This window comes from Trachurus japonicus, chromosome 5, assembly GCF_045865225.1.
Source record: "Trachurus japonicus isolate A0001 chromosome 5, Traja_1.0".
In the NCBI taxonomy this organism is placed as follows: Eukaryota; Metazoa; Chordata; class Actinopteri; order Carangiformes; family Carangidae; genus Trachurus; species Trachurus japonicus.
In genome coordinates, this window is record NC_140911.1 from 31,934,056 (window position 1) to 31,958,250 (window position 24,195).

General features: G+C 41.7%; 2 protein-coding genes across 7 annotated transcripts in view; both read left to right on the forward strand.

Moving 5' to 3' along the window:
• The first annotated feature begins 3,641 nt into the window (after window positions 1–3,641).
• Window positions 3,642–9,973, forward strand: park7 (parkinson protein 7). Its single transcript, XM_085777510.1, has 6 exons — window positions 3,642–3,858; window positions 4,393–4,494; window positions 5,569–5,628; window positions 6,951–7,020; window positions 8,952–9,038; window positions 9,440–9,973. The coding sequence occupies exons 1-6, from the start codon at window positions 3,769–3,771 to the stop codon at window positions 9,598–9,600; spliced, it is 570 nt and encodes a 189-aa protein (XP_085633636.1). The 5' UTR covers window positions 3,642–3,768; the 3' UTR covers window positions 9,601–9,973.
• A 232-nt stretch (window positions 9,974–10,205) lies between these two features.
• The window catches only part of kcnab2a (potassium voltage-gated channel subfamily A regulatory beta subunit 2a), a 94,846-nt gene continuing 80,856 nt past the window's right edge, over window positions 10,206–24,195 (forward strand). For 2 of the 6 annotated variants that reach the window (XM_085777504.1, XM_085777509.1), the window contains exon 1: window positions 10,225–10,334. The gene's annotated coding sequence lies outside the window, so the exon portion shown is untranslated. Of the gene's footprint in view, window positions 10,335–21,411; window positions 21,813–24,195 lie in introns of those variants that run through there. The other 4 variants (XM_085777506.1, XM_085777503.1, XM_085777505.1 and 1 more) reach the window with 4 other exon arrangements.

Genomic DNA, 24,195 nt, shown 5'->3' on the forward strand with positions numbered 1-24,195 from the left:
CACATTAATGTGCTGCCTTAATTTGTAATACTGCCTCTGTGGTTGAAAACAATTTGTCATGCGTTGGATTTGTAGGAATCTCATTTTGGATAAAGCATTTAAAACAAATTGTTTAATGAATGCTGAGACATACATCCAAACGTATCTTTGTTCAGTTTATCTGTCAGGGTATAGCGACACATGCCATACATCTGAAAACACTTGCGATTCCAGAGGAGACATCTGATTGCTGCAGCCTTACAAAGTCAACTTTTGTGTTATTTTCTTCTTTTTTTTGATTATTTGCAGAGAGAGAAATTGTTGTTGCAAAAATATCCTCACACACAGTTGGCCTTGCCTCTGAACTACCCTGCACAAAAGTTGAACTCACTCAGCTGGCGCCATCTTGTGTCTGCTGCGCGGCTGCTGGTCGCTCCACTGCCGACACAGGTGCATAAAATCCAATGTCACCTTTTCTCCCCAGACCTCCTCACTGTCCCCCAGCTGTCACCTGAGCGCTTGGCAGCATAAGGTAATAGCATCAAGATGCAATCAAGATTATATGCTTGTCACTCATCTCATGCACTCAGTGGCTTACAATGTGTGAAGCAGACACAAGATAAAGCCTGTGCACAGATGGGAAGATAAAATGCTCCTAAATATTCATCAGTTCTTCTCTGACTGCAGCAATGCTGCCATTAGATGACTGGGAAGAGTAACCGGTGAGCAAAAGGATTGGACAAAATGAGTTGGAATGTAGAAAATGCAAAGAATAAATAGAAAGAAGAAAAAAAAAACATCTGAAAATTTTAATCTGTCCCTGTAGAAGCAAATTTTCTGTAACCACTTTGAATATTGTGGCACTCTTCCTTACTGGGGATCTGAAACAGGGTTTGCAGCTGTATATCTCAACTGAACAGAGCCTCTGCTTGTAAGCTACATCCATATTGGCAGTTTATTTCCATGTTTACACCGTTTCATATTCTTTGCAATAGTAACAGGATTACTTTGTGACAAACGGTAATTTGTGGAATTCCCTCATTTCAGTTTGAGGATTTTCTTTTTCCTCTGTCCCCGTCTTATAAAAAAAAAAAAATGTTTCTGTATTCTTGTCTCCCCGGAGGTTTGATTCCAGAAACCCTTCAGGTTTTCGAGCAGACCTCTGTGAACGGCCAGATAAAGCAGAGCAAGGCCTGGTGATGCAGGCAAGAGGGAGCACGAGAGAAATAATAATACGCAAAGGAATCCACTGATGAGCACCCTTTTCCTCCACAGGCCGGTCTCACATGCACCAGGCAGTAGAACATGCACACATAATGATCATCTGTTGCCAGTGGATAATATCAGATTGGATTTTCTTTAATCACATTTTCTAAACTCTTTGCATAAAGTTAATGCTGTAGTGTTTTAGACTTTGTTTTTTTCTTATGTCAGCAGATTCCATAAAAAAAATCAAAACCAAATGTGTTTGTTAGTTTCTCAATACTTTCCAGACAGTATACAGCCTCAAGCTCAGTGTTCCCTACTAAACATATAAAACTGGTCATAAGTAGTTTTTAAAGTATTTCCTGAAAACAAGCATTTGATTATTACTTGAATAGAGGTAAATGGTGCAGTTTGCTGGGACTATTTTCTGCCTTGGATTCTGATGCACTAGTGAGCATTTGTGGCAACAGGACAGTGTGTATATGAGAATACCTCAAAATAAACTACCAGTGCCCACGTTTGACATAAGCAAGGAACATTTTGCCCTGTGTAAGTGAGGCTCATAGTGTGTTTTTAAAACAGCGGAGGTCAACAGCAATCGAGAATCAATATCAGATAGGATCAATTTACTGACAGTTCTTAGGGATTGTTGCAAAAAAAAGAAGAAAGAAACAAAATAGGAATCACCACAATCTTTTTGTGTTATTATGAAATTGTGTTCATTCATTTTGTAAAGACTTGCCTGAGTAGAGAACAGTTGGATAATTTTCATTTGTCAGTGAAGACCTTCTGTGTTCAGTGTCCCAGACAGTAATTGTCATCCTTACTACTGTGTCACAAGTCACTTTGAAACATTTCTTCAGTGTGATCATGCACTTTATGATTACATAGTGAAAGAAATTAGTAAATTAATATAAGTGAATTAATGTATGGAAATTAGCCTGAGTGCCACCGCTGGGTCTGGTTCAGTTGATCCTCAGCTGCATATGTTGGTAATCACCGCTGCCTTTTGGATTCACTCGCAGGCACGCAATAAACAACCTGCTGCCAGCACCCCCTACGCTTTTGTCTAATCTGCCGTTTCACTGGGCTCTAGTTTGACGCACAAATATGAAAGTGAATCTCAGCAGCAGAATACACAGAGGCACATTAACTAGGATAGGTGCCTGCACGCTAAAGCCCCACACGTTAAGTCTGGGATTTACACTGGCATATGATTCCTTAACTGTCTTAAGAGTTTTCTGCTGAAGTTTCCTGCAGAACTCGGTGACCTCTGTGACCTGCTGCCTGGTGTTGTTTTAAAAAAAACTTAATTCATTACATGACTGAATTAAATTATTCTGATCACAAGACTGCTATTAAGCAACAGGGTTTATGGATTTGCTAGAAAAATGTTAAATTGCGTATTTTATCCATAAAGTCAAAGTTGCACTTTACCTTTAGATGTGAGCCTTCACATTTGTGTAGACTTTTTTTTCCAAGACACCCTTTGAATTTTGGGTTAATGCTACCACCTAGTGGGATAAATGGTGTACTGCCTGTTATTGGGTATCATGCAGTCACGCCTGCTCACAGCTGAACAAGCCCTCACTGGAAAAATAATTTCACATTCATTACTGAGTATACCACACAGTAATGGTGACTTTGTTGCCTATAAGTGTGCATTTAATAGCACCAGATGCAGTTCCCTTTTTTAGACAGCAAACCACTTACTCCTAGCTGGTACACTAGTACTTGCAGGTAGGCTACTTATTTTGACATATATTACTTTGACTGCATGAGATGCAACATTTAGGTCCTAATGTCCCATGCTTAGAGCCTAAAAGTGAACATAGAAAATAGTGTTTAGTTAAAGAAGTGGATGGACACTGTCATGGAACATTCCTTTAACACAGTTACTGTTTGCAGGCGATGTTTGCTAGTCTGGTTGCAGCATCTGTGACTCTGAGGGGATTTTTTTTTTTTTTTTTTTACTAATTTATGTCTCATCACAATTCACAGGCTGTGACTGGGGGCTATAATAGACATAGGCTCTGTCTTAAGAGTTCACAAGCCATAACTAGGTTTAAGGATCATTGCTGTACATTTGTTTACAAATCAGATAATTTTTGAATAAAACAAAATTTGTTAAACTAAACAAACACGTGCAAAATGTAAAGTAAAAACTATAAATGAATGATTCTAGACAGACAGTGATATTGCTGCCATGGTAAAACCATACAGTATGGGTAAAACAACCAAGCATTGTCAATTTGAGCTAGTTGTTTCTCCGCTGAGGGCAAATCTCTTCCCTGTGCAGTAGTCAGTCTAGGTGTGATTTCTTTGTGTTTGTTTTGCTCTCTGTTTATTTTAGTCATAACACCTCCTGAATTAAGAGCTTCTATTTGACGTATGTACTGATATGGGTTCACAATGGGCAAGATAGGATGGTGAAATCTGTTTTGAAAGGGGGATATAGGGACCAAACTGGCAACCCTGCCTCTGTCAAAACCTCGCTGCAGAGCTGCCAGTTGCTGCTGCCAGGGACTTGCAGACTGGAGTTAGCGTCCTCGCACCTGTTAGAGACACAACTGCAGGCTAACAATGGCGGGGAAGAAGGCACTGGTGATCCTGTCTAAGGGCGCAGAGGAGATGGAAACTGTCATTCCCGTGGACGTGATGCGTAGAGCCGGGGTTTGTAACGCGAACACGCACTTTACACGGCATACATGCTGAATGTGTTAGCAGCTAGCTGGCTAATGTTGGCCCAGACCAACACAACTGAGCCTAACTTCTCTGTAGTGGGCTGTACCAAGCCCCTCAGCTGGGTGACAGTACACTCATGTGCAGTGTTGTATTGACAACAGCTTTGACTGTGGAGACGGTAATTTACGTGGCATTTGAATAAAAGGTGCTAGCGTTATCACGAATTAGCTTTGTAACTGTTCATCTGTCAGGAGCACTTCACAACTCAACCACCTACGTTACTTTTTATGTAAGTTATTGTACTGTATGTTATAGTTTAAACAACAAGCTGTGACTGTCTGGTAGCTATTGACGCACTCAACAACCTTTAAAGTGAGGGCAGACGTTAAATGTCAAAGTCCAGCCACTGTAACTCTCCGCCATTTGATATCTTTCAAAATAAAAGTCTCTAGCAGCCATGTGCTGACGGGTAGACTGTTTTGCAATGATGCTTATTCTGTGCTTTTTGTGTGTGAAATAAAGATTGCAGTGACGGTGGCGGGACTGACAGGCAAAGAGCCAGTCCAGTGCAGCAGAAACGTCGTCATCTGTCCTGACTCCAGCCTGGAGGAGGCCAGCAAACAGGTTAGGCACAGTAGCTACAGTTATATGCAAAGATCAGGTGAAATGATATATATTTTAAGAGCCATTCTTCAGGTGTTACTTTATTCCATAGATAGATAGATCTGCTTCTAGATCATTGCAATTCATTTAAACAGTAAATAAGTGAAACATGAATAAATAAAAACAACAGATAAAATGGTCAATGGAAAAAGGAGAATAAAAATGATCAATAGAAAAAATATTGGACTTGAGAAAAAAAACGACTAATGTTGCATGTACACAGGTTTGGACTCTCTGCTAAGTATACAGTAAGGCCACCTTTGCCAACTGTTAAATAGAGATGCTCTGCTATGGGGTTGTGTGGCACAAGATACATTCAGACACATTCAGATGGATACCACTAAATATCTGCAAGTTCTGGATGCAAATGAGTCAATAGCACAGTGATCCAGAGTCGACCTTAAAATCCACCCTGAACTGCTCCAAGAAACACAGGCTTATGGAGCGGCCCCCAGAGTCGCCTGACCTGAACATCCCTGAAAACCTGTGGGTAGATCTTAAACATGCTGCATGTGCAAGACAACCTAAAAATATCTGAGCTCTGCAGGAAGCGTGGGTGAAAATTCATAAATCAAGAATAGAAAGACTCTTAGCTGGCTACAAGAAGCATTTGCAAGCTGTGCTATCTGCCAAGGAGGGGGAGTACTAAGTACTGACTGAGCAGGGTGGCCAAACTTGTGCATATGCCATAATTACTATTTATCTTTTTTTGCTGGTTTTTATGTTCATGCAATAAAAAGTAATAGGTCAAGAAAAAAAATGTTAATGTCTATTTGTTGCAGGGGTTGTGTTTACTCTTGTAATTTTCCCAGCAGTTCCCTGTCTTCTGTGCACAACTGTACCTTCTAATACTGTTATTACATGTTAGACAGAAGCCATACTTTCAAAGCCAGATGAAGCACACTATTTATTTTTTTACATTGTACATGTGTATAGTTTCATTGTCTCACATCTCTCATCAGCTAAATAGATGATGGCTGCTGTTATGCAATGTTAAACTTTGTCAGTCTTTATTTATTATGGTCTGTTTCCCAGGGCCCCTATGATGTGGTGCTTCTGCCAGGAGGAATGCCAGGGGCCCAGAATCTGGCTGAGGTGAGAAATCGTCAGACCAACGGCATCTAAATGGATCAGTCTCTCCATGTTATGATCTGTTAGGACTCCAGTTTCTTACGTGTGAGGATTCAATGCCTTAGTGTACATAGTAAGATATTATGGATTCAAACTGTTGGTCAAGCAAAAAAAAAAAAAAAAAGACATCTGAGGATGTCAGCTTGGGCTTTTGAAAATCATGGCAATTTATGTTATAATTTCTTATATTTTCATTTCCAGAATTGATTAATCATTAAGGAAGATGATTTGATGATCAGTTTCAGTCTTCAAAATTATATTCATATATTATATATATTCAATCATATTTTAATTGATTTAATTTATATTTATATTTCTCTATAACATTAGGATACTTGACTGTTAAATACCAACAATCAAAGTTTAAGAGCTCAGACAAAAACACAAATACAGAAGTCTTCTCATAACCAGAGAGCAAAATGAGCTGTCTCGATAGATCTTGCCAAACTAATTGATAGTCTTACTAGCTTGAAAGCATGCATGTTCAGTGTTCCATAATTCAAGTTTAGCTGTGTTGTAGAGTTGAAACCATTAGCCCTTTAGCTTTTGTTCAGTCAGTCAATCAAAAGACAATTGTTTGGCTACTATTTTGATGATTTATTAATCATTTCAAACAATTTTAAACCAGAGGATGGAGTAGTGGTAGAAGTATGGTTCCAGCATATTAAATATGAGGATTTTGATAATATAATAGTGAATGAAATAGTTTTATTTCTGGACTCGTGGGGTGATAAAAGCTATTTCTCTTGGTTAAATGTTTATTATTAAATAACAGTCTATGGCTCAGTGCAGCTCCTCTGTAACCCTGAGTAAGATAAATGAATGGAGAAGTGGAGTAAGAAAACAATATAAGACAACATTCATATTAGAGAGTATCGCTCATATTTTTTTTTTTTGTGTGTGTATTTTTCGTAATAGTGGTTGTAGTCACATCCTTTTTTTAAACAGTTAAACTTTTTTTTTTTTTTTAGAACCGATAGTACACAAAAATTTAAATGTTTTCTATAACTTTTATATCCATCTGTGCTACATAAAGAATTTCTTTGGAAAAAAACAAGAGGTTAAAATCTTTTTGAATCAATTTCATCTGAACGATGCTAAGTTCAGATACATGCATTAGTGTTTGTATCTGATAATTCTGTGGTTATAAACGGTGATGGGTGATATCTTATGTATTTCATACATTGCCAGTTTGTTTTCGTTATTATAGTGTAGTCAGCACACTGTGCCGTCACATGGCCTGCAGATGGCTCACGGTGCATCTGGTTTTTTGCGCTGTCTTGCAGTCTCCTGCTGTGAAAGAGGTGCTGAAAGATCAAGATGGCAGAAAAGGCCTGATTGCAGCCATCTGTGCAGGTATAGTATGTGAAAACAAACCAGAGACATAATTCTACAAGAGCTGTGTTTTTTTTTTGTTTTTTTTTACAGTGAAGCCTTTCTATGGGTTACAGTTTAAATATGACATGACCTCAAATTTGACCAACATGCTGTGCTTTTAATCAAGTACATGTAAATTACAACATACACAGTGCAGTTCATTCCGGTGCTTTTTGGTGTGAAATTGTAGCATTGTCATCACTAATGATAGGCAATAAATGAACAAATACTGCTCATGTTTTCCATATGAATCAAACCAGTTTGACAAATTAGTGATATAAACTACCGTGTGACCCATTAACATTTTTTTTTGCCTAGAAACAGCGCTAAAGGTATGATATTTTGGTTTGAAACATATCAGGCGACTGTTGTGCCAGTAAATGGGATTTGGATTTGCTCGCAACTGGAATTTAAGATCTTGGACAGAAAAAAAAGGTGCAGTTGTTCAACGCATGTGGCGCTGAATCCGGAGGATTTTCTGGTATTTTAGTAACTGGATGTGCCCTTAAAAGAGTTCACCACACACCTTAACCACATATTGAAAAATACACACATTTAACAATGTGCCTCATTAGTTTATGGCCATGTGTGACCTCCATTTGGTGTTGGAGATAAAAGGGTGAGGGGTTTGATTAATAACTGTCCCTGAGTGAACCTATAAGCACTGACATTTTATTTGACAGTCTCTGTATGCAGAGAAAGGACATTGGAAGGACATTTTGAATAGGACAGGGGACCAATGCGGCAAAGTGGATTGAAGGGTGTCCTAGAAAATTACTGAAATCCTCACAGGAATATACAGTTTAATGAACCTGCCAGCAAGAGGGCCAATGGCAAGACTTATTATTTCTTCCTTTACATGAAAGTTGTTATCGTGACATGAGAAAGGTCTGTTTAAACAAGACCTGATTACAAACCATTAATAACCAGTGTAAAAGAAATCAGGCCAAATTAACAACTGTGTAACCCCCATTGAGGTAATATTTGTTACATGAATGAGGTCATGCTCACAAAATACAAATACATAATTTTTAGATTGGTCATATGATAAGGCAATGCAATTTTATTTGTATAGGCCATTTTTACAAACAGTTTGTCTCTTTACATAGCATCATAACAACATCCTCCGCCCTTAGACCCTCATGTCAACTGATGAAAAACTCCCAAGAAAACCCTTTTAACAGAGAAAAGAAGATGGTCATCATCATCATACTTCTCTCCATGTCTGCCTCTGTCTCCCTCCATGTCGGTTCTCCCTCCCTCCCTCCCTCTCTCTGCCAGTCTGGCGTCCTTTGGGTGGGGACTCGCTGTAACAAGAGTAACTTGGCTTTAACGGGCAGACTGCTGTTCTGCCAGGGGCAAGTGTAATCTTTAGACCGTATGGGAAGACGGCCAAGGAGCATAATCAATACCTTTCTATTTATTAACAGTTTTTGGAGGAGCCCACTGCAGTGCTAGGATGCTGCCAAAGTTAATGCAGCAGCAGCCGATGCCTTCTGCCCGTCCTTTTCCCCCTCTTTTCAATGCAGTGCAGTGTCTTTGGAGAGAGGCTGAAACTGTATAATACATGTGTATATTCTTAGAAACAATGGTACAGTTGAGGACACCTTTAGGACATGGCGTTGCCGTTAAATATTTTATACTGATATCATTAATTTATAATACTAATTTCAGTCCCTTAAGTCAAAGTCACCATTTTTTGTATTTTGATTTTCTTTGGCTATATGATTTTTACTTCTTTGGTTTGTTTTTTATCTCTATTTTGAAGATGCATTGTTTCACCCTTGACATCTCTAACCTTTCTTTAAACTGCATGAAAATGAAAACTTGGACTAACACAAGCAACAGACGTGACACTTAATAGGAGGAAGCTGTTAAATGAGCCTTACTCAGCTATGCCCCCTCTGCAGGTCCCACTGCTCTTCTGGCACATGGCATTGGCTACGGCAGCACAGTCACTACACACCCCGCCATGAAGGAGAAGATGATGGCAGGAGGTAAAAAAAAACAACTATAAAAAACATTTCTATGCAAAAATGTGGTGGAACATATGTTGAAATGTACAGCTAGTGGCTTGAAGCTCATGTCCAGACAGAAGGAGTTGTATTTATTTGTAATGGGCAGTAGGTGGTGCTGTACTAGCTTCATCTTGCCTATAGAAAATCATGCCACTATGCAGTAGAGGGGAGCGCCCCACTCAGAGGTGAAAGCGGATGTTGGAATGTGACAGAACATACTAGAACTGGATCAGCTGAGTAGTAATAGATTATCTGTGTCCTTATAGTACACTGTAGCCTCTAACGTGTTTAGCTTTCGGCATGTGGCTTGTAGCTGTCATGGTGATTATCCTTATGGTATTACTCTTTGTGTGTGTGCGTGTGTGTGTGTGTTTTTCCAGATCACTATAAATATTCAGAGGCTCGAGTACAGAAGGATGGACATTACATCACCAGCCGTGGGCCAGGAACCAGTTTCGAGTTTGCCCTGACAATCGTAGAGGAACTTCTGGGGGCTGAAGTTGCAGCTCAAGTCAAGGCTCCTCTTGTTATGAAAGACTGAATGTAGCTGTGTTGAGTTACATGCTGCAAACAGCACTGCCCGCCATACAAGCCCGGCATTACTGAGACGGCTTCTCCAACCTAGCTGGCACAGAGTCAAAGTTGCTTGTGACAAACTGCTCTCCCCGGGGGACATTAAGGATGTTTCTGTTCTCCTCCCCGACCCCTAGTCTTTCTTAGTTTGCAATGAAAGGCACCATGTGTTACTCAACACAGAAATGCAATCTAGAATCTAGATAGTCACTTTACTGCACAGGATTTCCAAATGAGATGAAAATATGATGACTTTGTTTCATTGTAGCTCTTCCACACATTGCTTGATCATGATTCTGACTGCCTTTATGGTTGCACTTGTCATTAAAACATTAACGTGATGAATCTCTGCTTGGGTTTCTCTACTGTATATTTATACTGGAGGTCACTGTGACTTGTTTTCACATGCCTGCAGTAGTTGTTGACGCCTAAATATAGGCTGCATAATGTAATGTATTGTGAGCGCTGCTCAGAACGCGGGAAGCAGAATCCAAATAGATTGGCAGGCGGGCCGTCCAATGAGAAGCCTCGGCCTGGCTGCGGTTGTATTCCGAGCGACCAATAGCGGCGCGGCCGCAGCCGGGAGGGCGGGGCCGGACTGCAGCGCGTGGTAGTTGTGTCAGAGCAACAAAATCCAGTCTAGGGTCTTCTCACAGTCTGAAAGGAAGAGACGGATTTCGACAAAGGTAAGAGACTGGAAGTGTCGTGTGCGCTGTTTACACTTTTAATGAACGACAGTGTTCCTCTGAAATTCATTTCAATGGCGTTTAGGCATTCATAATGTTCGCTGTTTAATGTAGGCAAAGCAGTTAACGCAGCGTTAATCACGGTGACTAGCTACTAACGGTGTCGAAACTGACAAGACACCGTAACGTTACCGTCAGTTCATAACACCAAAGCAACGAGGACAAGTGCTGGTTGTAACATTTGAAGAGTGGGTGTGGGAAACGAGCGGCTGTTTTTTTGTCCAGCCGTGATTAGCCTGCTAAGTGTAAGTCTCAAGTTCGCTGGCATAATGGATTGACATGAACGTCTTCAATGGACTGACCGGGCAGAGTTATAACGTCAGCCGGAGGTAACGCTCATCACCACGGTCACAATACAACGGCGCGTTCACAGAGGGGAGCGCACGCCTAAAACACTGTAAAATCAGGCTAGAGCTCCCCCCCCCCTAATCTTATCACTGGGAGATGGTTCCGCAGATGTGACCCGACGTGGAGACGTCAGTCCCAGAAGCTCTCCATCCTCAGCAGCAGCAGCAGCAGCCGCCGCAGTCAGATTGTGCTGCATACACTGACTGTGGCTAATACAGTGCGGCAGAGGCCAGGTTAATTCCTGCATCAGCCAGAGACATCTCCGTGAGAGCGAGAAAAAGCGCCGTCAAACATCTGACAATGTCATCATCCTTTTTTTCCCTTTCTTTCTTTCTTTCTTTCTTTCTTTCTTTCTTTCTTTCTTTCTTTTTTCTTTTTTTTTTTTTTTACCAATAATCTCTAACATTAGATATGTATCCAGGTAAAGGTCACATCCATATAACGATTGTAGCTGTTTCTACAATGACTTACTGTTTCATAAAGACATGCACAGTATGTTTTATTCATTTACCTGAGCAGAGCCTATCTGACTGAGGAAGCAGCATTTTGCAACATGAGTCTGCTTCATCATAGAGATATCTTCATTGACAATGCGAGGGGCCTGCCAAATATTGTGCACATCATCACCATCTATCATTTGAATGCTTAAAACAGGAAGAAGTAGAGGTGTTATCGTCGCCTCTTTCACTTTGCATCGACAGGAAACACACAATGCAAGTTCGTTTTTGGCAGGGTGCGCTTTTCAATTGCTGGGAAACCGCCTCTTAGTCATTCTTAGCAAAGCATGCAGAACCACAGCAGCAAAGGCAGGGGTCATCAGGTCCTGTAGGAGGGCAGCTCGAGCTGATTTTCCATTCAGCATTGTACAACCAAACAAAAGTGAACCAAAATGAGCCATAAAAAGACTGCCAGCATCAGCGGGGGCATTGTTTACTGTTAAAATCACATCACATCAAAATCCCAATCATCTAAACCGTGAGTGTGCACCTGTGTGTGGCTATTACTTGTGGGTGCAGTGTGAAAAGGGTTCAGGCTTGTTGTTTGCCCTATGACAGTCTTCGGCATTTTAGATGGGGCTATGTCTGTCATGTTGAGGCAACATCACCCACCACACACCACACTTGTGTGCCTGGACCTGTGCGCTTTATTTGTGTGTGTTGTGTGTTAACATTAGGAACTAGTCTTTTCCATTTCCTGGAAGACGGATCTCAGCACTGAGGTAGTGTCTAGCACAGTTGTATAGCATAATCTCATTAATGCTATGTTTTTCAGTTGGATATTTCTGGAACGTTAACATTTTGCGCTGTTGCACATAACATGTTAGAATTATTCTGCTTGAGCAGCTGTACAGTAAAGAGCTTGAGGCTTGACTCCCTATTTCTGGATGGGGCAGAAGAGGGAGGGGTGGGGGGAGGGTGAGGCTGAAGTCACTGTGACTGAGTCATTGGTTTAGCTAATGATGCAATTAGAGTGCTGCACTTTGCATCTCCTGATTAGATCCCCCACTTGCACTGGCCTGTAGACAATGAAGAAGACTGAATTTTCTTGCCTGAGTTGCTTCAGCAAAAAAATTCACAAGGTAGTAGACAATTTGCAAGCAATTTGGATTACATCAACATTTTCCTTACTTTCATCAGTAATAAATACATATTTCAGTCTCTGGCACCTTATCAAATGTGAGATTTAAATTGTAGGTCTTATACAATTTGTCATACAATGATAATACAAGTTGGTGCTATTATAGGCCATACTAACTCCTAATCTTAAAGGTCCAGTGTTTAATTTGTCAAAGTTTATTGGCAAAATCTGAATATACGACCAATGAATATGGTTTTCATAGCCTTACATGTATAATTCTTGCTTGGCGAGTGTCACCATCTTGTGCCACCATGTTTGTATAGCCTAAAGAATGGAAAATCCAGCCAACCAGAGAGCTCGTTTCAAGAGTTTCACTTCATAAATAAACAATTTAATAGATAAATAATAGAATCAGAATGCTATTTGTCTCTGTTTTCCCCTCATTTTACACACTGGACCTTTAAGTTTTGAATAGAATAGACATTTTGCATCAGAGCATTGGTGTAATTGTTGAGAATGTTTTTTTTGTTTTACCAGCCATTTTACCTCAATTAATTATTTTGGGAGACGTTGTTTGCCAGAAACATGGTTTGGGAAAAATGTTCTGATGGGCATCTACAAATGTATTCAGTACAGACTTAATTTGTGTTAGTTTATTTTTAGAAGAGAACATGGCAATTTAATTGCACACATAGGTTAATGAGAAATGCTGAACTCAGTTGTCCAAAGTTACACTTATCACTCATCGGTATTAACGGTATTAGGTCGTCTGCACTCCTCTTGTAATTAGTGTTTCCATAAACAAAATAGGGCTTCAAGGGTAAACGAGGGCAAGCGTGATAGATCTCACAGTTCTGCATGTTTTGCCTTTATTTTCCCGTAGCCATATGCTGGATCAGTATTTTCACTAACTTATTAGTTTGAAGTTATGGAGAACTGTCCAGATGTGACCAGTATATAAAAGAGAAGTTGCGCTGTGTCCTGCTCAGGTCAAGAACAATGAGCAGAACTAAACGGAGGTGAGTGACTGAGGTGGTAGTGTACTGTAGTTGAGACTAGCTGAAGGCCTTTCCCCTCCATGTCCTTTGAATATCTGGCTATGCATGAAGGTTGGAGTCCAGACCCATGTCGCATGTCACTGTAGCATCTCCACCCCCTTCTGTGTCAGTCTGAAACATCTGTCAGTAAATCTTTGCACTGTCACTCAGCAGGGCGCAAGCTGCCTCATGGCTCTGTGGTGTTGTGTGTTGTACAATAAGTTACAGAATAATTTCTCAATGGCTGTAATTTAGTTTACTTATTGCCTGTCACTTGCTCTGTTGTCTATGGTAATCCCACTGAGACCGCACAGAGACTGTAGTACTAAAATCCTAATGGCCTTCTCCTTAGCAATACTCAAAGGAGTCAACTCAATATGGGGGTGAAAGAATAAACCAACTGCTTTTGGACAGTATGTTAAATATTGCAGAGTGATATTCATTTCCAGAGCACTTATTAAGTGACGTGCTAAAACATTGTGCTGTATCTATTTTTGGACCCACAAATTAAGTGGTTACGCAAAAATACATTTTGCTCAAGCACACCACCAACCACCAAAACCTGTTTATCAGATATATCAGTCAACTAATTTGCATCAGTGGTTTAAATGATCCTATCACTCTTGAGTTGTGCCCTTTACATTGCAAGATGACTCATTTCTATATGTGTCTGTGAGTGAGTACAGAAATGTCAAAAAAAAACAACCAGAAGAGGCACTGATAAAGTGTTACATCATTCTAAACTAAGCATCAAAGTTAGATACATGGTGAAATCGAAGTTAATTAAGTGATGAATATCTATCTTTGCACAAGTTCCTGTGTATTGTCGAAATATTTTAATAATAGACCTCTGCCAGGCCCACTTCAATTAAAATGACTGGATTTGGCGTTTCATGTTCCCATAAGCCCTTGCAGATAACTCATGGTCCCCTGCCCTGCCCTGATTCTCCTGTTCATCGTGTACTTATACTACATAATACAGCTGTACAGTGGATGCCCAAGCTAACTAATGCACTCCTGTGTTGAAACTATCCAGTCTAGATGATATATTTTTGACAGTGGATAGCTTTGGATCAGAATATAATTCTTTATTCTTTTTCTTTATTTCTTAATTCTTGTTTTGTAAATTCTTTTAATTATACAGTAGGCTATCTTTTTTATAGGCTCTTATATTTATTATCCATAATCTCCATGTTGTCTGATGTATTGACTATTTATTGTGCGCCATGTACTGTAGGCTACATGTACTAGACAACCTGCTGCTCATAACTAATTGCCCCTTGTGGGATTAATAAAGTAGTTTGAATTGAATTGAATTAGCTTGCCTCACAAACTATTGATAGTGATTGCATACGAAGGCTGGAGTGGCATGGTTTAACTGTTGTGGTAGAAAGATCTCGACAGTTCTTCCATCCCCTGCATCAACAAAATACATTTTAAATGGCTTTTCGCCTGCAACAGACTTTCAGAGGCACGATGATCTACATGTAAAGAGGAAAAGATGTTAAGATGTTAACATCTGTCAGGTGATTTGGTCACAAGTGGACAGCTCTAAGAGTGTAACTGCAGTGCAGTCACAGTCAGAGTGACTGAAACACACATATGTTAAATATAGAGCTAGGAAGTGAGATCTGATCGCAAGTGGTCACTCAAAATACACGTGGAAACACCTTCTAATGCCAAGTGCTAACTTAGAGATGTCCACTTGTCACTGAAGAATCATATTAATGTTGGGCATGAAGGACCAGAGGCTAAGGTTCAGTCCAGTCCGCCTGCTGCTGGCAGTCTGTGTGGATATCATTAATTGAACTAGTAGCTTCTGTTAGTACAGCTGCTGTACCTGGAGCACTGTGTGTTACAATTACCAGTGTATCTGTAATGGATCAGGTTTTTAATAGCTGATAGCAGTCTATTAAAAATGCTTTAATCTGCCCAAATAGCTGTCCTGGTGGAGACTGGCTTGGGCCTTTTTAATTAGCATTGATTGTCTTGCTATATATAGGCTACTGAGTGACCTTGACCAGGCTAATTGTTGTAAAACAAAGGATGGATGTTGCCACACATTGTTGTCAAATGAGATTTTGGTATGTTTGCTGCCAGTTCTTTGGGGGCTTCGATGCTTTGTAGGGCTGGGCGATACGGCAAAACTTTATCACAATACATTTTTCCATATTGATCAATTCGATATACATTGTTTGCTGATGCTGCCAATTCAAGGAACATCCTGATTGAATCCTGAAGAAACCAGAGAAGAAGAAGAAGATCAGTTTGGGAGGATGACATGAGTTCCCCTCTTCTATCACGAGGCTATAGTCTTTCTATTGATCTGAACAGGTTGTCGATAAATATTTAGCTTTTTGCTCTGTTTTATTGCTCTGACTCGGCGCTGACACACACACACACACACTCTGTTACCCTACATCTACAGGAGCCTAGCGCATGTTCTTCACGCCGTACATGAGCAAACGTATGAGACTTGTTATCGCAGAATAAACGTCATGAACAGCTCTGTGTTTTCACAGTCAGACTTTTCTCCTTCACTTTCTGACCGTATCATCAGGTCTGACTCCACACTGCCAGGCTTCTTTTCATGACGCCCCGAGACAGACGAAATGACGCTCCACGCGTTCACCATCTCTTCGGTTGCCATCAGCTCCACTTCCACTCATTTCCTCCCTCTTTTACAACTTTCACTTCATCTTTCCTCCCTTTAGCTGCAGCTGCTGCCGCTCAAACAACCTCTACAGCACATACCGAATCGAGATCGTTTTATCGCCCAGCCCTGATACCTTGCATTCGCAGCAGTGAGATGTGGGTTAAAATTAATGGACCAATTGTGTCTTCAACTGGCCAACAGCTGGTATTGAAGAGAGTAAACACTCAAGCACCTGGCATGGCCACAGGAGCAGCACCCTGCCCTCATGCAGTCAGTGTTATATGCAGACCACAGGCTTACCGCACTATAGGCATATAAAGTACTCTCACACCATGCATTATGAATGTGGAGTCGTGGGTAGGACATTTTGGAGGACTATTCTTGTTAGGGCTGGGTATTGTTGAGAATCTCACGATTCGATTCGATTTCGATTCATTAGGTCACGATTCGATTCAATATCGATTCGATTCGATATTGATTGAAATGCTTCGATATCGATTCAGTATCAAGCAGAAATACACAAATAAGAGTACCAGATTTTTTTTTTTTTAATAATTATTTGTTTAGTTTCATGCCTTATGAACAGCCATAGTATAACTCATAGCATAACAAAATATGACACTGCTTTAACACTGAACTACAGTGCAGCTAAATTTAAATTAGGCTATACTTTCCTCTTGGAAAATAACTCATAACATTTTGAGTAATAAAACAATACAAAACAATATTATTAATAATAGTTGACTGCACAACTGAAAATATTGTAGCGACCCCGCAGTAATGTTCTTGTTATGATGTTTAAGTTCTGTGATTTCTGACTGACTGTCAATGTGTATGGTACGGGCAGGTGGGATGAGAAACTGAGGGGCTGGGGTGAGTGTGAGGAAGACAGAGTCCTGTCTGTGTGTAGGTGAGTGAGTGAGGAGGAGCAGAGGAAGAAGTGAGAGCAGCTGTCAGATAAGTTCAGGGTTTCCCGCAGCGCTTTCCTGTTAAGGCGGCCGCCTTAACAACAAAGAGCTGCCGCCTAAACTAACGTCTTAAAAAAAAAAAAAAGTAGCGATATTCGCCGCCGCCGCCGCCCCCCCCCCCCCCCCGTCGGACGATGGCCGCATCCTCTCACACACATACACACCACAGAGAAGCACGCATGCATAACAGCAGCGCGTGTTGAAAGCGAAAGTTAATACGGCACGGCGCGGTGCGTCCCTCCCCCTATCGATCCCCGCTGCTGCTGCTACTCACTCCCATATTGTTATGGTTTGGTCTAGTGCGGCCCCCGTCCGTACAGCGCGAATCACAGGAGGGTGTTGCTCGCAGCGCCCCCACTGGCCAGGGGCTTGAATCGATTCAAAAGATTGCTGAATCGATATTGAATTGCAGAGAAAAGAATTGCAATGCATTGCTGAATCGATATTTTTACCCAGCCCTAATTCTTGTGAGCGTCTATGGGCGGTGCATTTTGTCGCAGAGTTCATGACTTGTTTTTTTTTGGTCTATGTTTTTGCAAATCGCATAATTTAACCATTTTCCTGAAATTCATCATTGACTGTGCTGATAGCATGGTTTGGGAGGACTGAATGGAGTTCATGTGGGCATGCCTGTAACTTTTCCAACCTCTGTGCCGGTCGTAGCTGCACTGTTTGGGTGTGGGTGCAGATGTCTCGCTGTGGCCCCATTAGACCGTCTGGCAGACAACTGCACGGTTGGTGGTGTCATCGCGATTGGAGAGGGGAAGCAAGCAGCGGAACCGTAGTCTGGCTGCGAGCAGAAGCTGGAGATGCCGTGACTCGGCTTGGAGCTTAGAAGGAAAGAAAGGCTTGGGACAGTGGTGCGCAACAGTGAAGCTGGAGCTGTCCCCTCAGGCCCTGGGAAACATACACACACACACACAGAAACACATACACATGATGCAGCGAGAGGTAAATCCATAAACACATATGTAAAGGAAACCCATCTTCACACTACACCGATGGTAAACAAACACAGTACAGGACACAGCTAAGAATCTTATTTCTCGGAAATGGGAATGCTTTCAAATCAAAACCAGTGTTGCTGCAAACGTGATTTTAGATAAATTACCATTTACTGGGCTAACAGCCTCCAATTACATAAATTTGGAGGGGCTGTCCGCATAATGTCTTAGAAAGCTGTGCTGCACCGTTCAATTCTTCATCTTTTCACTGATTGATACCATCCTGATGAATGTTTGTTGGCTGAGACTAGTCTGAAACATATGAGGAGCTTGGGATATGTTCACTCAAGTAGAGCTGCAACTAACGATTAGGCTATTTTTATTATCGATTAATCTGTTGAATATTTAAACAATTAATTGATTAGTTGTTGGGTCAATAAAATGTTGAAAAATATCAATCAGTGTTTCCCAAACCACAAGATGATAGGGCTGGGTAAAAATATCGATTCAGCAATGCATTGCAATTCTTTTCTCTGCAATTCAATATCGATTCAGCAATCTTCTGAATCGATTCAAGCCCCTGGCCAGTGGGGGCGCTGCGAGCAACACCCTCGTGTGATTCGCGCTGTACGGACGGGGGCCGCACTAGACCAAACCATAACAATATGGGAGTGAGTAGCAGCAGCAGCGGGGATCGATCGTCGGGGGAGGGACGCACCGCGCCGTGCCGTATTAACTTTCGCTTTCATCACGCGCTGCTGTTATGCATGCGTGCTTCTCTGTGGTGTGTATGTGTGTGAGAGGATGCGGCCATCGTCCGACGGGGGGGGGGGGCGGCGGCGGCGGCGAATATCGCTACTTTTTTTTTTTTTAAGACGTTAGTTTAGGCGGCAGCTCTTTGTTGTTAAGGCGGCCGCCTTAACAGGAAAGCGCTGCGGGAAACCCTGAACTTATCTGACAGCTGCTCTCACTTCTTCCTCTGCTCCTCCTCACTCACTCACCTACACACAGACAGGACTCTGTCTTCCTCACACTCACCCCAGCCCCTCAGTTTCTCATCCCACCTGCCCGTACCATACACATTGACAGTCAGTCAGAAATCACAGAACTTAAACATCATAACAAGAACATTACTGCGGGGTCGCTACAATATTTTCAGTTGTGCAGTCAACTATTATTAATAATATTGTTTTGTATTGTTTTATTACTCAAAATGTTATGAGTTATTTTCCAAGAGGAAAGTATCACATAGCCTAATTTAAATTTAGCTGCACTGTAGTTCAGTGTTAAAGCAGTGTCATATTTTGTTATGCTATGAGTTATACTATGGCTGTTCATAAGGCATGAAACTAAACAAATAATTATTAAAAAAAAAAAAATCTGGTACTCTTATTTGTGTATTTCTGCTTGATACTGAATCGATATCGAAGCATTTCAATCAATATCGAATCGAATCGATATCGAATCGAATCGTGACCTAATGAATCGAAATCGAATCGAATCGTGAGATTCTCAACAATACCCAGCCCTACAAGATGACGTCCTCAAATGTCTTGTTTTGTCCTCAAACCAAGGAGATACTCAGTTCATTGTAGGGATGCACATGATTAACCGTTTAACCGTTTAACCGTTAACCGATAACAAGAACTTTGACCGATTAATACTATCGGTTATTTATTTATTTTATTAGCTCCTTATGTCGTCAACTCATGGGGGCGTGTCGACACGTGCAGAGTTCACAGCCTTCAGTCATATTTAGTAGCTAAAAGTTACACAGGAGGACTGACAGTATGTGCAGCAGCCCCCATGAAGGAAGATCAGACAATACATGTAGCTACACGGACATACATGTGAATCACCTGTAACTATGGTGCTGAGAAAAAAAAAAACGAGGACGTCGCTGCTCTCCAGCCTGTTCACCTGCAGCTCTCCTGCAGCTCCACAGAGGAGCTGTCAGAGGAGCTCTGCTGCTCCTTCAGTCTGGTGTTTGGCTGCACTTTGTATAAAAACAGTTCTACATTGGACGATCTAAGCTCCATATGAGCGCGATCAGCTGAGACAGAGCACAGTCGATGTGGCACTGATCAGCTGTCACGGCGCACATGTGTATTTAACGGCAAAAAAATAAATAAATTGGAGCGATACATTTTTTTTTTTTTTTTTTGCCGTGCGCCGCGAGCATCTTAATCTTATCGGTTAACGGTTAATAATCGGTTAATGAGCGTCGGTTATCGGTCAGAAAAAAAAATCAAAATGTGCATCCCTAGTTCATTGTCATAAAGGAACAAAGAAACCAGAAATATTCACATTTAAGAAGCTGAAATCAGAGAATTTGGACTTTTTTTTCTTAAAAAACTACTCAACCCGATTATTCGATTATCGTACAATTAATCGATGAATTTTGCAGGTCTGCTCAAAAGTGTCATCTCTGAGTCCAGCTACCTGATTCCTAGGGCATTGTCCTTAAACATCGATATGAACAAATCTGGACATTTCTTGTCATCAATAGTCACTTGTACCGAAGAAGCCGATTGTGTTCCAACTACCGGTAGTTAACTTTGGCTCCTAGAAACCACAATGAAGTTTCCCCTCTCTGGCCCACTCGCTGCCTCAGTCTGTCTCCTGCTTTCATCCTTCATCTAATTTCCATTGAGTAGTCAGGTAGTTGGTTTCATGAATGTTAAAAAAACATCAATCGCATTAAGCCAAATTTCCATCCCTGCTGTTTGAGAGCAGTGGGTTCATAGCACACTGAGATTTGTGCGAGCATCACTTATAAAACGTGGGACCATGGGAATTTGTCAGTAGGCAGGATGATCGGTATCTTAAATCTTGCACGTTCCCATTCAGAGTATATTCTGGAGAGTAAACTAGGCAGCTTGTGTACACGAGGCTGCGTTGGATTTGATGTACTAGTGCGTATTATGTAACAAATTATTGATTGTTGCAGGGAAGTAATCCTCTCACTTGACCGCCCTCTGCATGAAGGTTTAGAGTGCATAGCTGTCAACAGAGCGCTGCTGCATGCTAGATGCTCTTCACTGGAAGTTTGTTTATCAAAAATTAATTAATTTATCCGTTTGTTTATAATGGTTTGACAATCTAGCTGTATGTTACATTTGCAGGAGGAGATCTTCTGTGTTCGCATAAAGCTTTATAAAATGTCTGTGAGCCAGTCAGCTGTGGGACCTCTGCTTGCCCGCTATGCAGCAAATAACTTTGAGCCACTTTCGGTGGGTAGTGGATACCGTAGATGTTGTTGTATGGAAGGACTGTCACGTCATCGTCATTGATTTTTTAGAAGGAACATGCATGCGTCTTGCTCGCTTTCCTCTGGCCCGCCCTTCTTTCTTATTCTCTTTCACCCTTTACAGCTCACTCTGATTCACTGAATGCATGCTTCCTCGCATGCTGACAGTGCAAAGGGAGCTGCGTGAGTGTGTGTGTGTGTGTGTGTGTGTGTGTGAGGAAAGAGGGAGGGGCATTTCCTTTTAATGCATCTGCTCTGCTCAGTGGCTCTCCAAGCTCCCACATTTATCCAGTCTCTTCTCTTCGTTTCTTTCTTTCTTACCGCCTGTTCCCATTCCTGTTCTCTCTTGTCTTGTGTCACTTTTTTTTTCTCACCCCTCTCTGTGTTTTTGTCTCTCTCATGTCAGATGTTCATGTTCATCTCCTCATCTCACTCAGGCACATAATCTTCGTCACATGGGATCTCACATACACTAGACTTGTATGATTGCACATCTTTCTCCTCCTCCTCCTCCTCCTCTCCTCCTCTCGCTGTTTTCCTGCTCAGTCTCTGGGATTTTTTGGCTGCTGCTGCTGCTCCTCAACCATAGCTACTGTATTCTGCATTTACTCCCTGGTTCTGCTCACTGCGTCAGGAATCAGCAGCAGACTGAGGTGGGTGTTTTAAGAGCATCATTGCTAGGTCTGATGCTCCATCTCTCTCTCTATCTCTCTCCCCCACTCTCTCTCTCTTCTCACGTTGCTCTGTCAATGAGTCGGGATGATCATGCCTGTGTGTTCCTATGCCCCACTATGCAGCAGCATTTAACACTGTCACACACTGTGTGCTAGCAAGGTAGCATATCTACCCATCCACATCTCCCTGACTGTCTCAGAGCTGTCAGTACAGTTAATAGTGCTGCTGCTGCATTGAAAACTGTCTTTGCATACCTTATTTCACTGGCATGTATTCTGCTCTTTCTCTCTTCTGTCTCTACTCCATTACCCTCCTCTGTCTGGATGTCTGTCATGTTTTATGCATGCCCTGTCCTTTTGAATTCTTGCCAGAGACTTAGACATGCCGTAGGATTTCTAAAAAAAAAAAAAGAAAGAAAGCACCTCAAAATAGCCAGGGTAAAAAGACATAGTTGCGGTCTCCTGTCCACACATATGCGCATTGATTCACGCAGGAGTTTCGATTCCTTTTCACCTTACCTGCCCTGCTGCTGCAGTTCCATCTGTTGCAGTTTGCCACAGCCAGCAACACCCTGAAAAAAAACCTAGGCTCAACTATTCCCCACTGCTGTACTGTGTGTCGCTGAGAGGTTGTGACTGTCATCTGTGCCCGGCCGAATGTGTTACCGTGTCATTTAAACGCGTGTTTGTGTGAGGGTGTTCATGCCAAGGCGGATTGTTGTGGGCCAGTATCTCTGCATGCCCGTGTGTGTGTGTGCGCACACACTCTTGTATACAGTATATGTGCTTGCCTACCCATGGGCTCCGGTCCAAGAGGAAAGCAGGCTGCAGGGGTTCAGTTTGGTGCAGTAAGCTGTTGAATGCTCTCTGTAAGGAGCAGGAAAAGGCAGATTCGTGTGCCGGTGTGTCCTTTCACTGGCCTGGTACATCTATATTACAAGGAAGCCCGGCTTGTTCTGAAATGTCTGCATTAAATTTGTCCTTGAATAGCCTTGCTCTAGACAGAGTGAGCTTGCTGTTGTTAACAGGAACCTGTAATTTGTATTGTCAACAAATAGGCTTATGATGACACAGATATTAGTGACACAGTGCTAGAACAGCAGTGAGTTCTGTCCTTATTTCATGTTTGTTATCTTGTACTTATAAAGGCAAAGGCCCAGCAAACAATACCTCTTACTAACAGTTCTTCAAACAAAATCCCCTCAAGGAGAAGCTATGACATCCAGTGACGACAGGAAAGGCTGATTAATCTGGAATTTGCATAAGTGCTTTGGTGAGATGTCATTCCTTATACTTGTTTTGCTAAAGACAAAGGAGGAGATACTACTTTTTCTTTTGTCAATGCTGCAATTATGCTGGACCTGCTGATTTTAAAGAGTAGACACATTTTTTGAGCAGTTGCAGCGACGGATTAAGAAACCAGTGGGACTGAGACCAATTAATTCTGTCCAAGTTTCAACGTTTATAGAAATAAAGATAAATCAGCATACAAGAAGACGATCAGCGGGCAAATGTGGGCGGGGATGTCGCAACACAGTCGGTTACAATAGAGGGTGTACGTTTACGTTGCGTTGCCCTGGGACACGCCCCTTTGATTTGGACTGAATGGCAAAACAAACCTCCCTCAATATGGGGAACCATCATAACTATGACACCTGACCTGAAACTGTAAACACAGCTGATCAATTAAAAAAAAATACTGCTCAAGTGAATTTACTTTCCGTCATTGAAAACAGGTCCTTGAATGTAACTCGCTCAAAGACAAGTAGTTCTGTAGGTCATGAATGCTATGAATGCTGTACATGCTGACAAAGTTAGTTGGCTCTGCCACTCAGTGAGCGTTCCACAGCGACATCTGAGTACCGTGTGACGTCACGTCACGTGCTTTCTCTCTATACTGGAATTTTTGATTTTCAATCTCAAATTTGATAAAATGAATATTCTCAGCATCAGACAACAGGGACGGTACATATTAACTTAAAGCAGAAGTAAGTGGTCCGGTCGTTTTCGCTAATGCTGCGTTCCAGGCAGGCTTTTGAAATCGTAAATTACAGCTTCAAGTCACAACTTACGACTTTGTAGCGTTTCAGGCAACCCACTCGTGTTTCTCCGACCTGTTTTACCGGTGAAAGTCACTATAACGGCCACTCGTAACTTCCGACCGGTGAACTCGTACCAGATCGAACTGGTACGACTTCACGGTCGGAAAAATACGAGTTTCCTTGAACGCACCATAACAGTCCTCGTCCCTACGTCGCCACATTCACGGCGTTCCTTGGCTGCACACACAGCCCTGCATGCCGTTCTCTCTCCTCATTGGATAAAAACTGTAGGATACGATAAATGTTTTCTCTTCGGCTCA

Bases quoted from the DNA above. Each gene is read 5' to 3' on its own strand.
- park7 (XM_085777510.1), top strand. From the start codon at position 3,769: ATGGCGGGGAAGAAGGCACTGGTGATCCTGTCTAAGGGCGCAGAGGAG. The intron at 3,859-4,392 runs GTTTGTAACGCG...TGTGAAATAAAG, and splicing joins ACGTGATGCGTAGAGCCGGG to ATTGCAGTGACGGTGGCGGG. The intron at 4,495-5,568 runs GTTAGGCACAGT...TCTGTTTCCCAG, and splicing joins TGGAGGAGGCCAGCAAACAG to GGCCCCTATGATGTGGTGCT.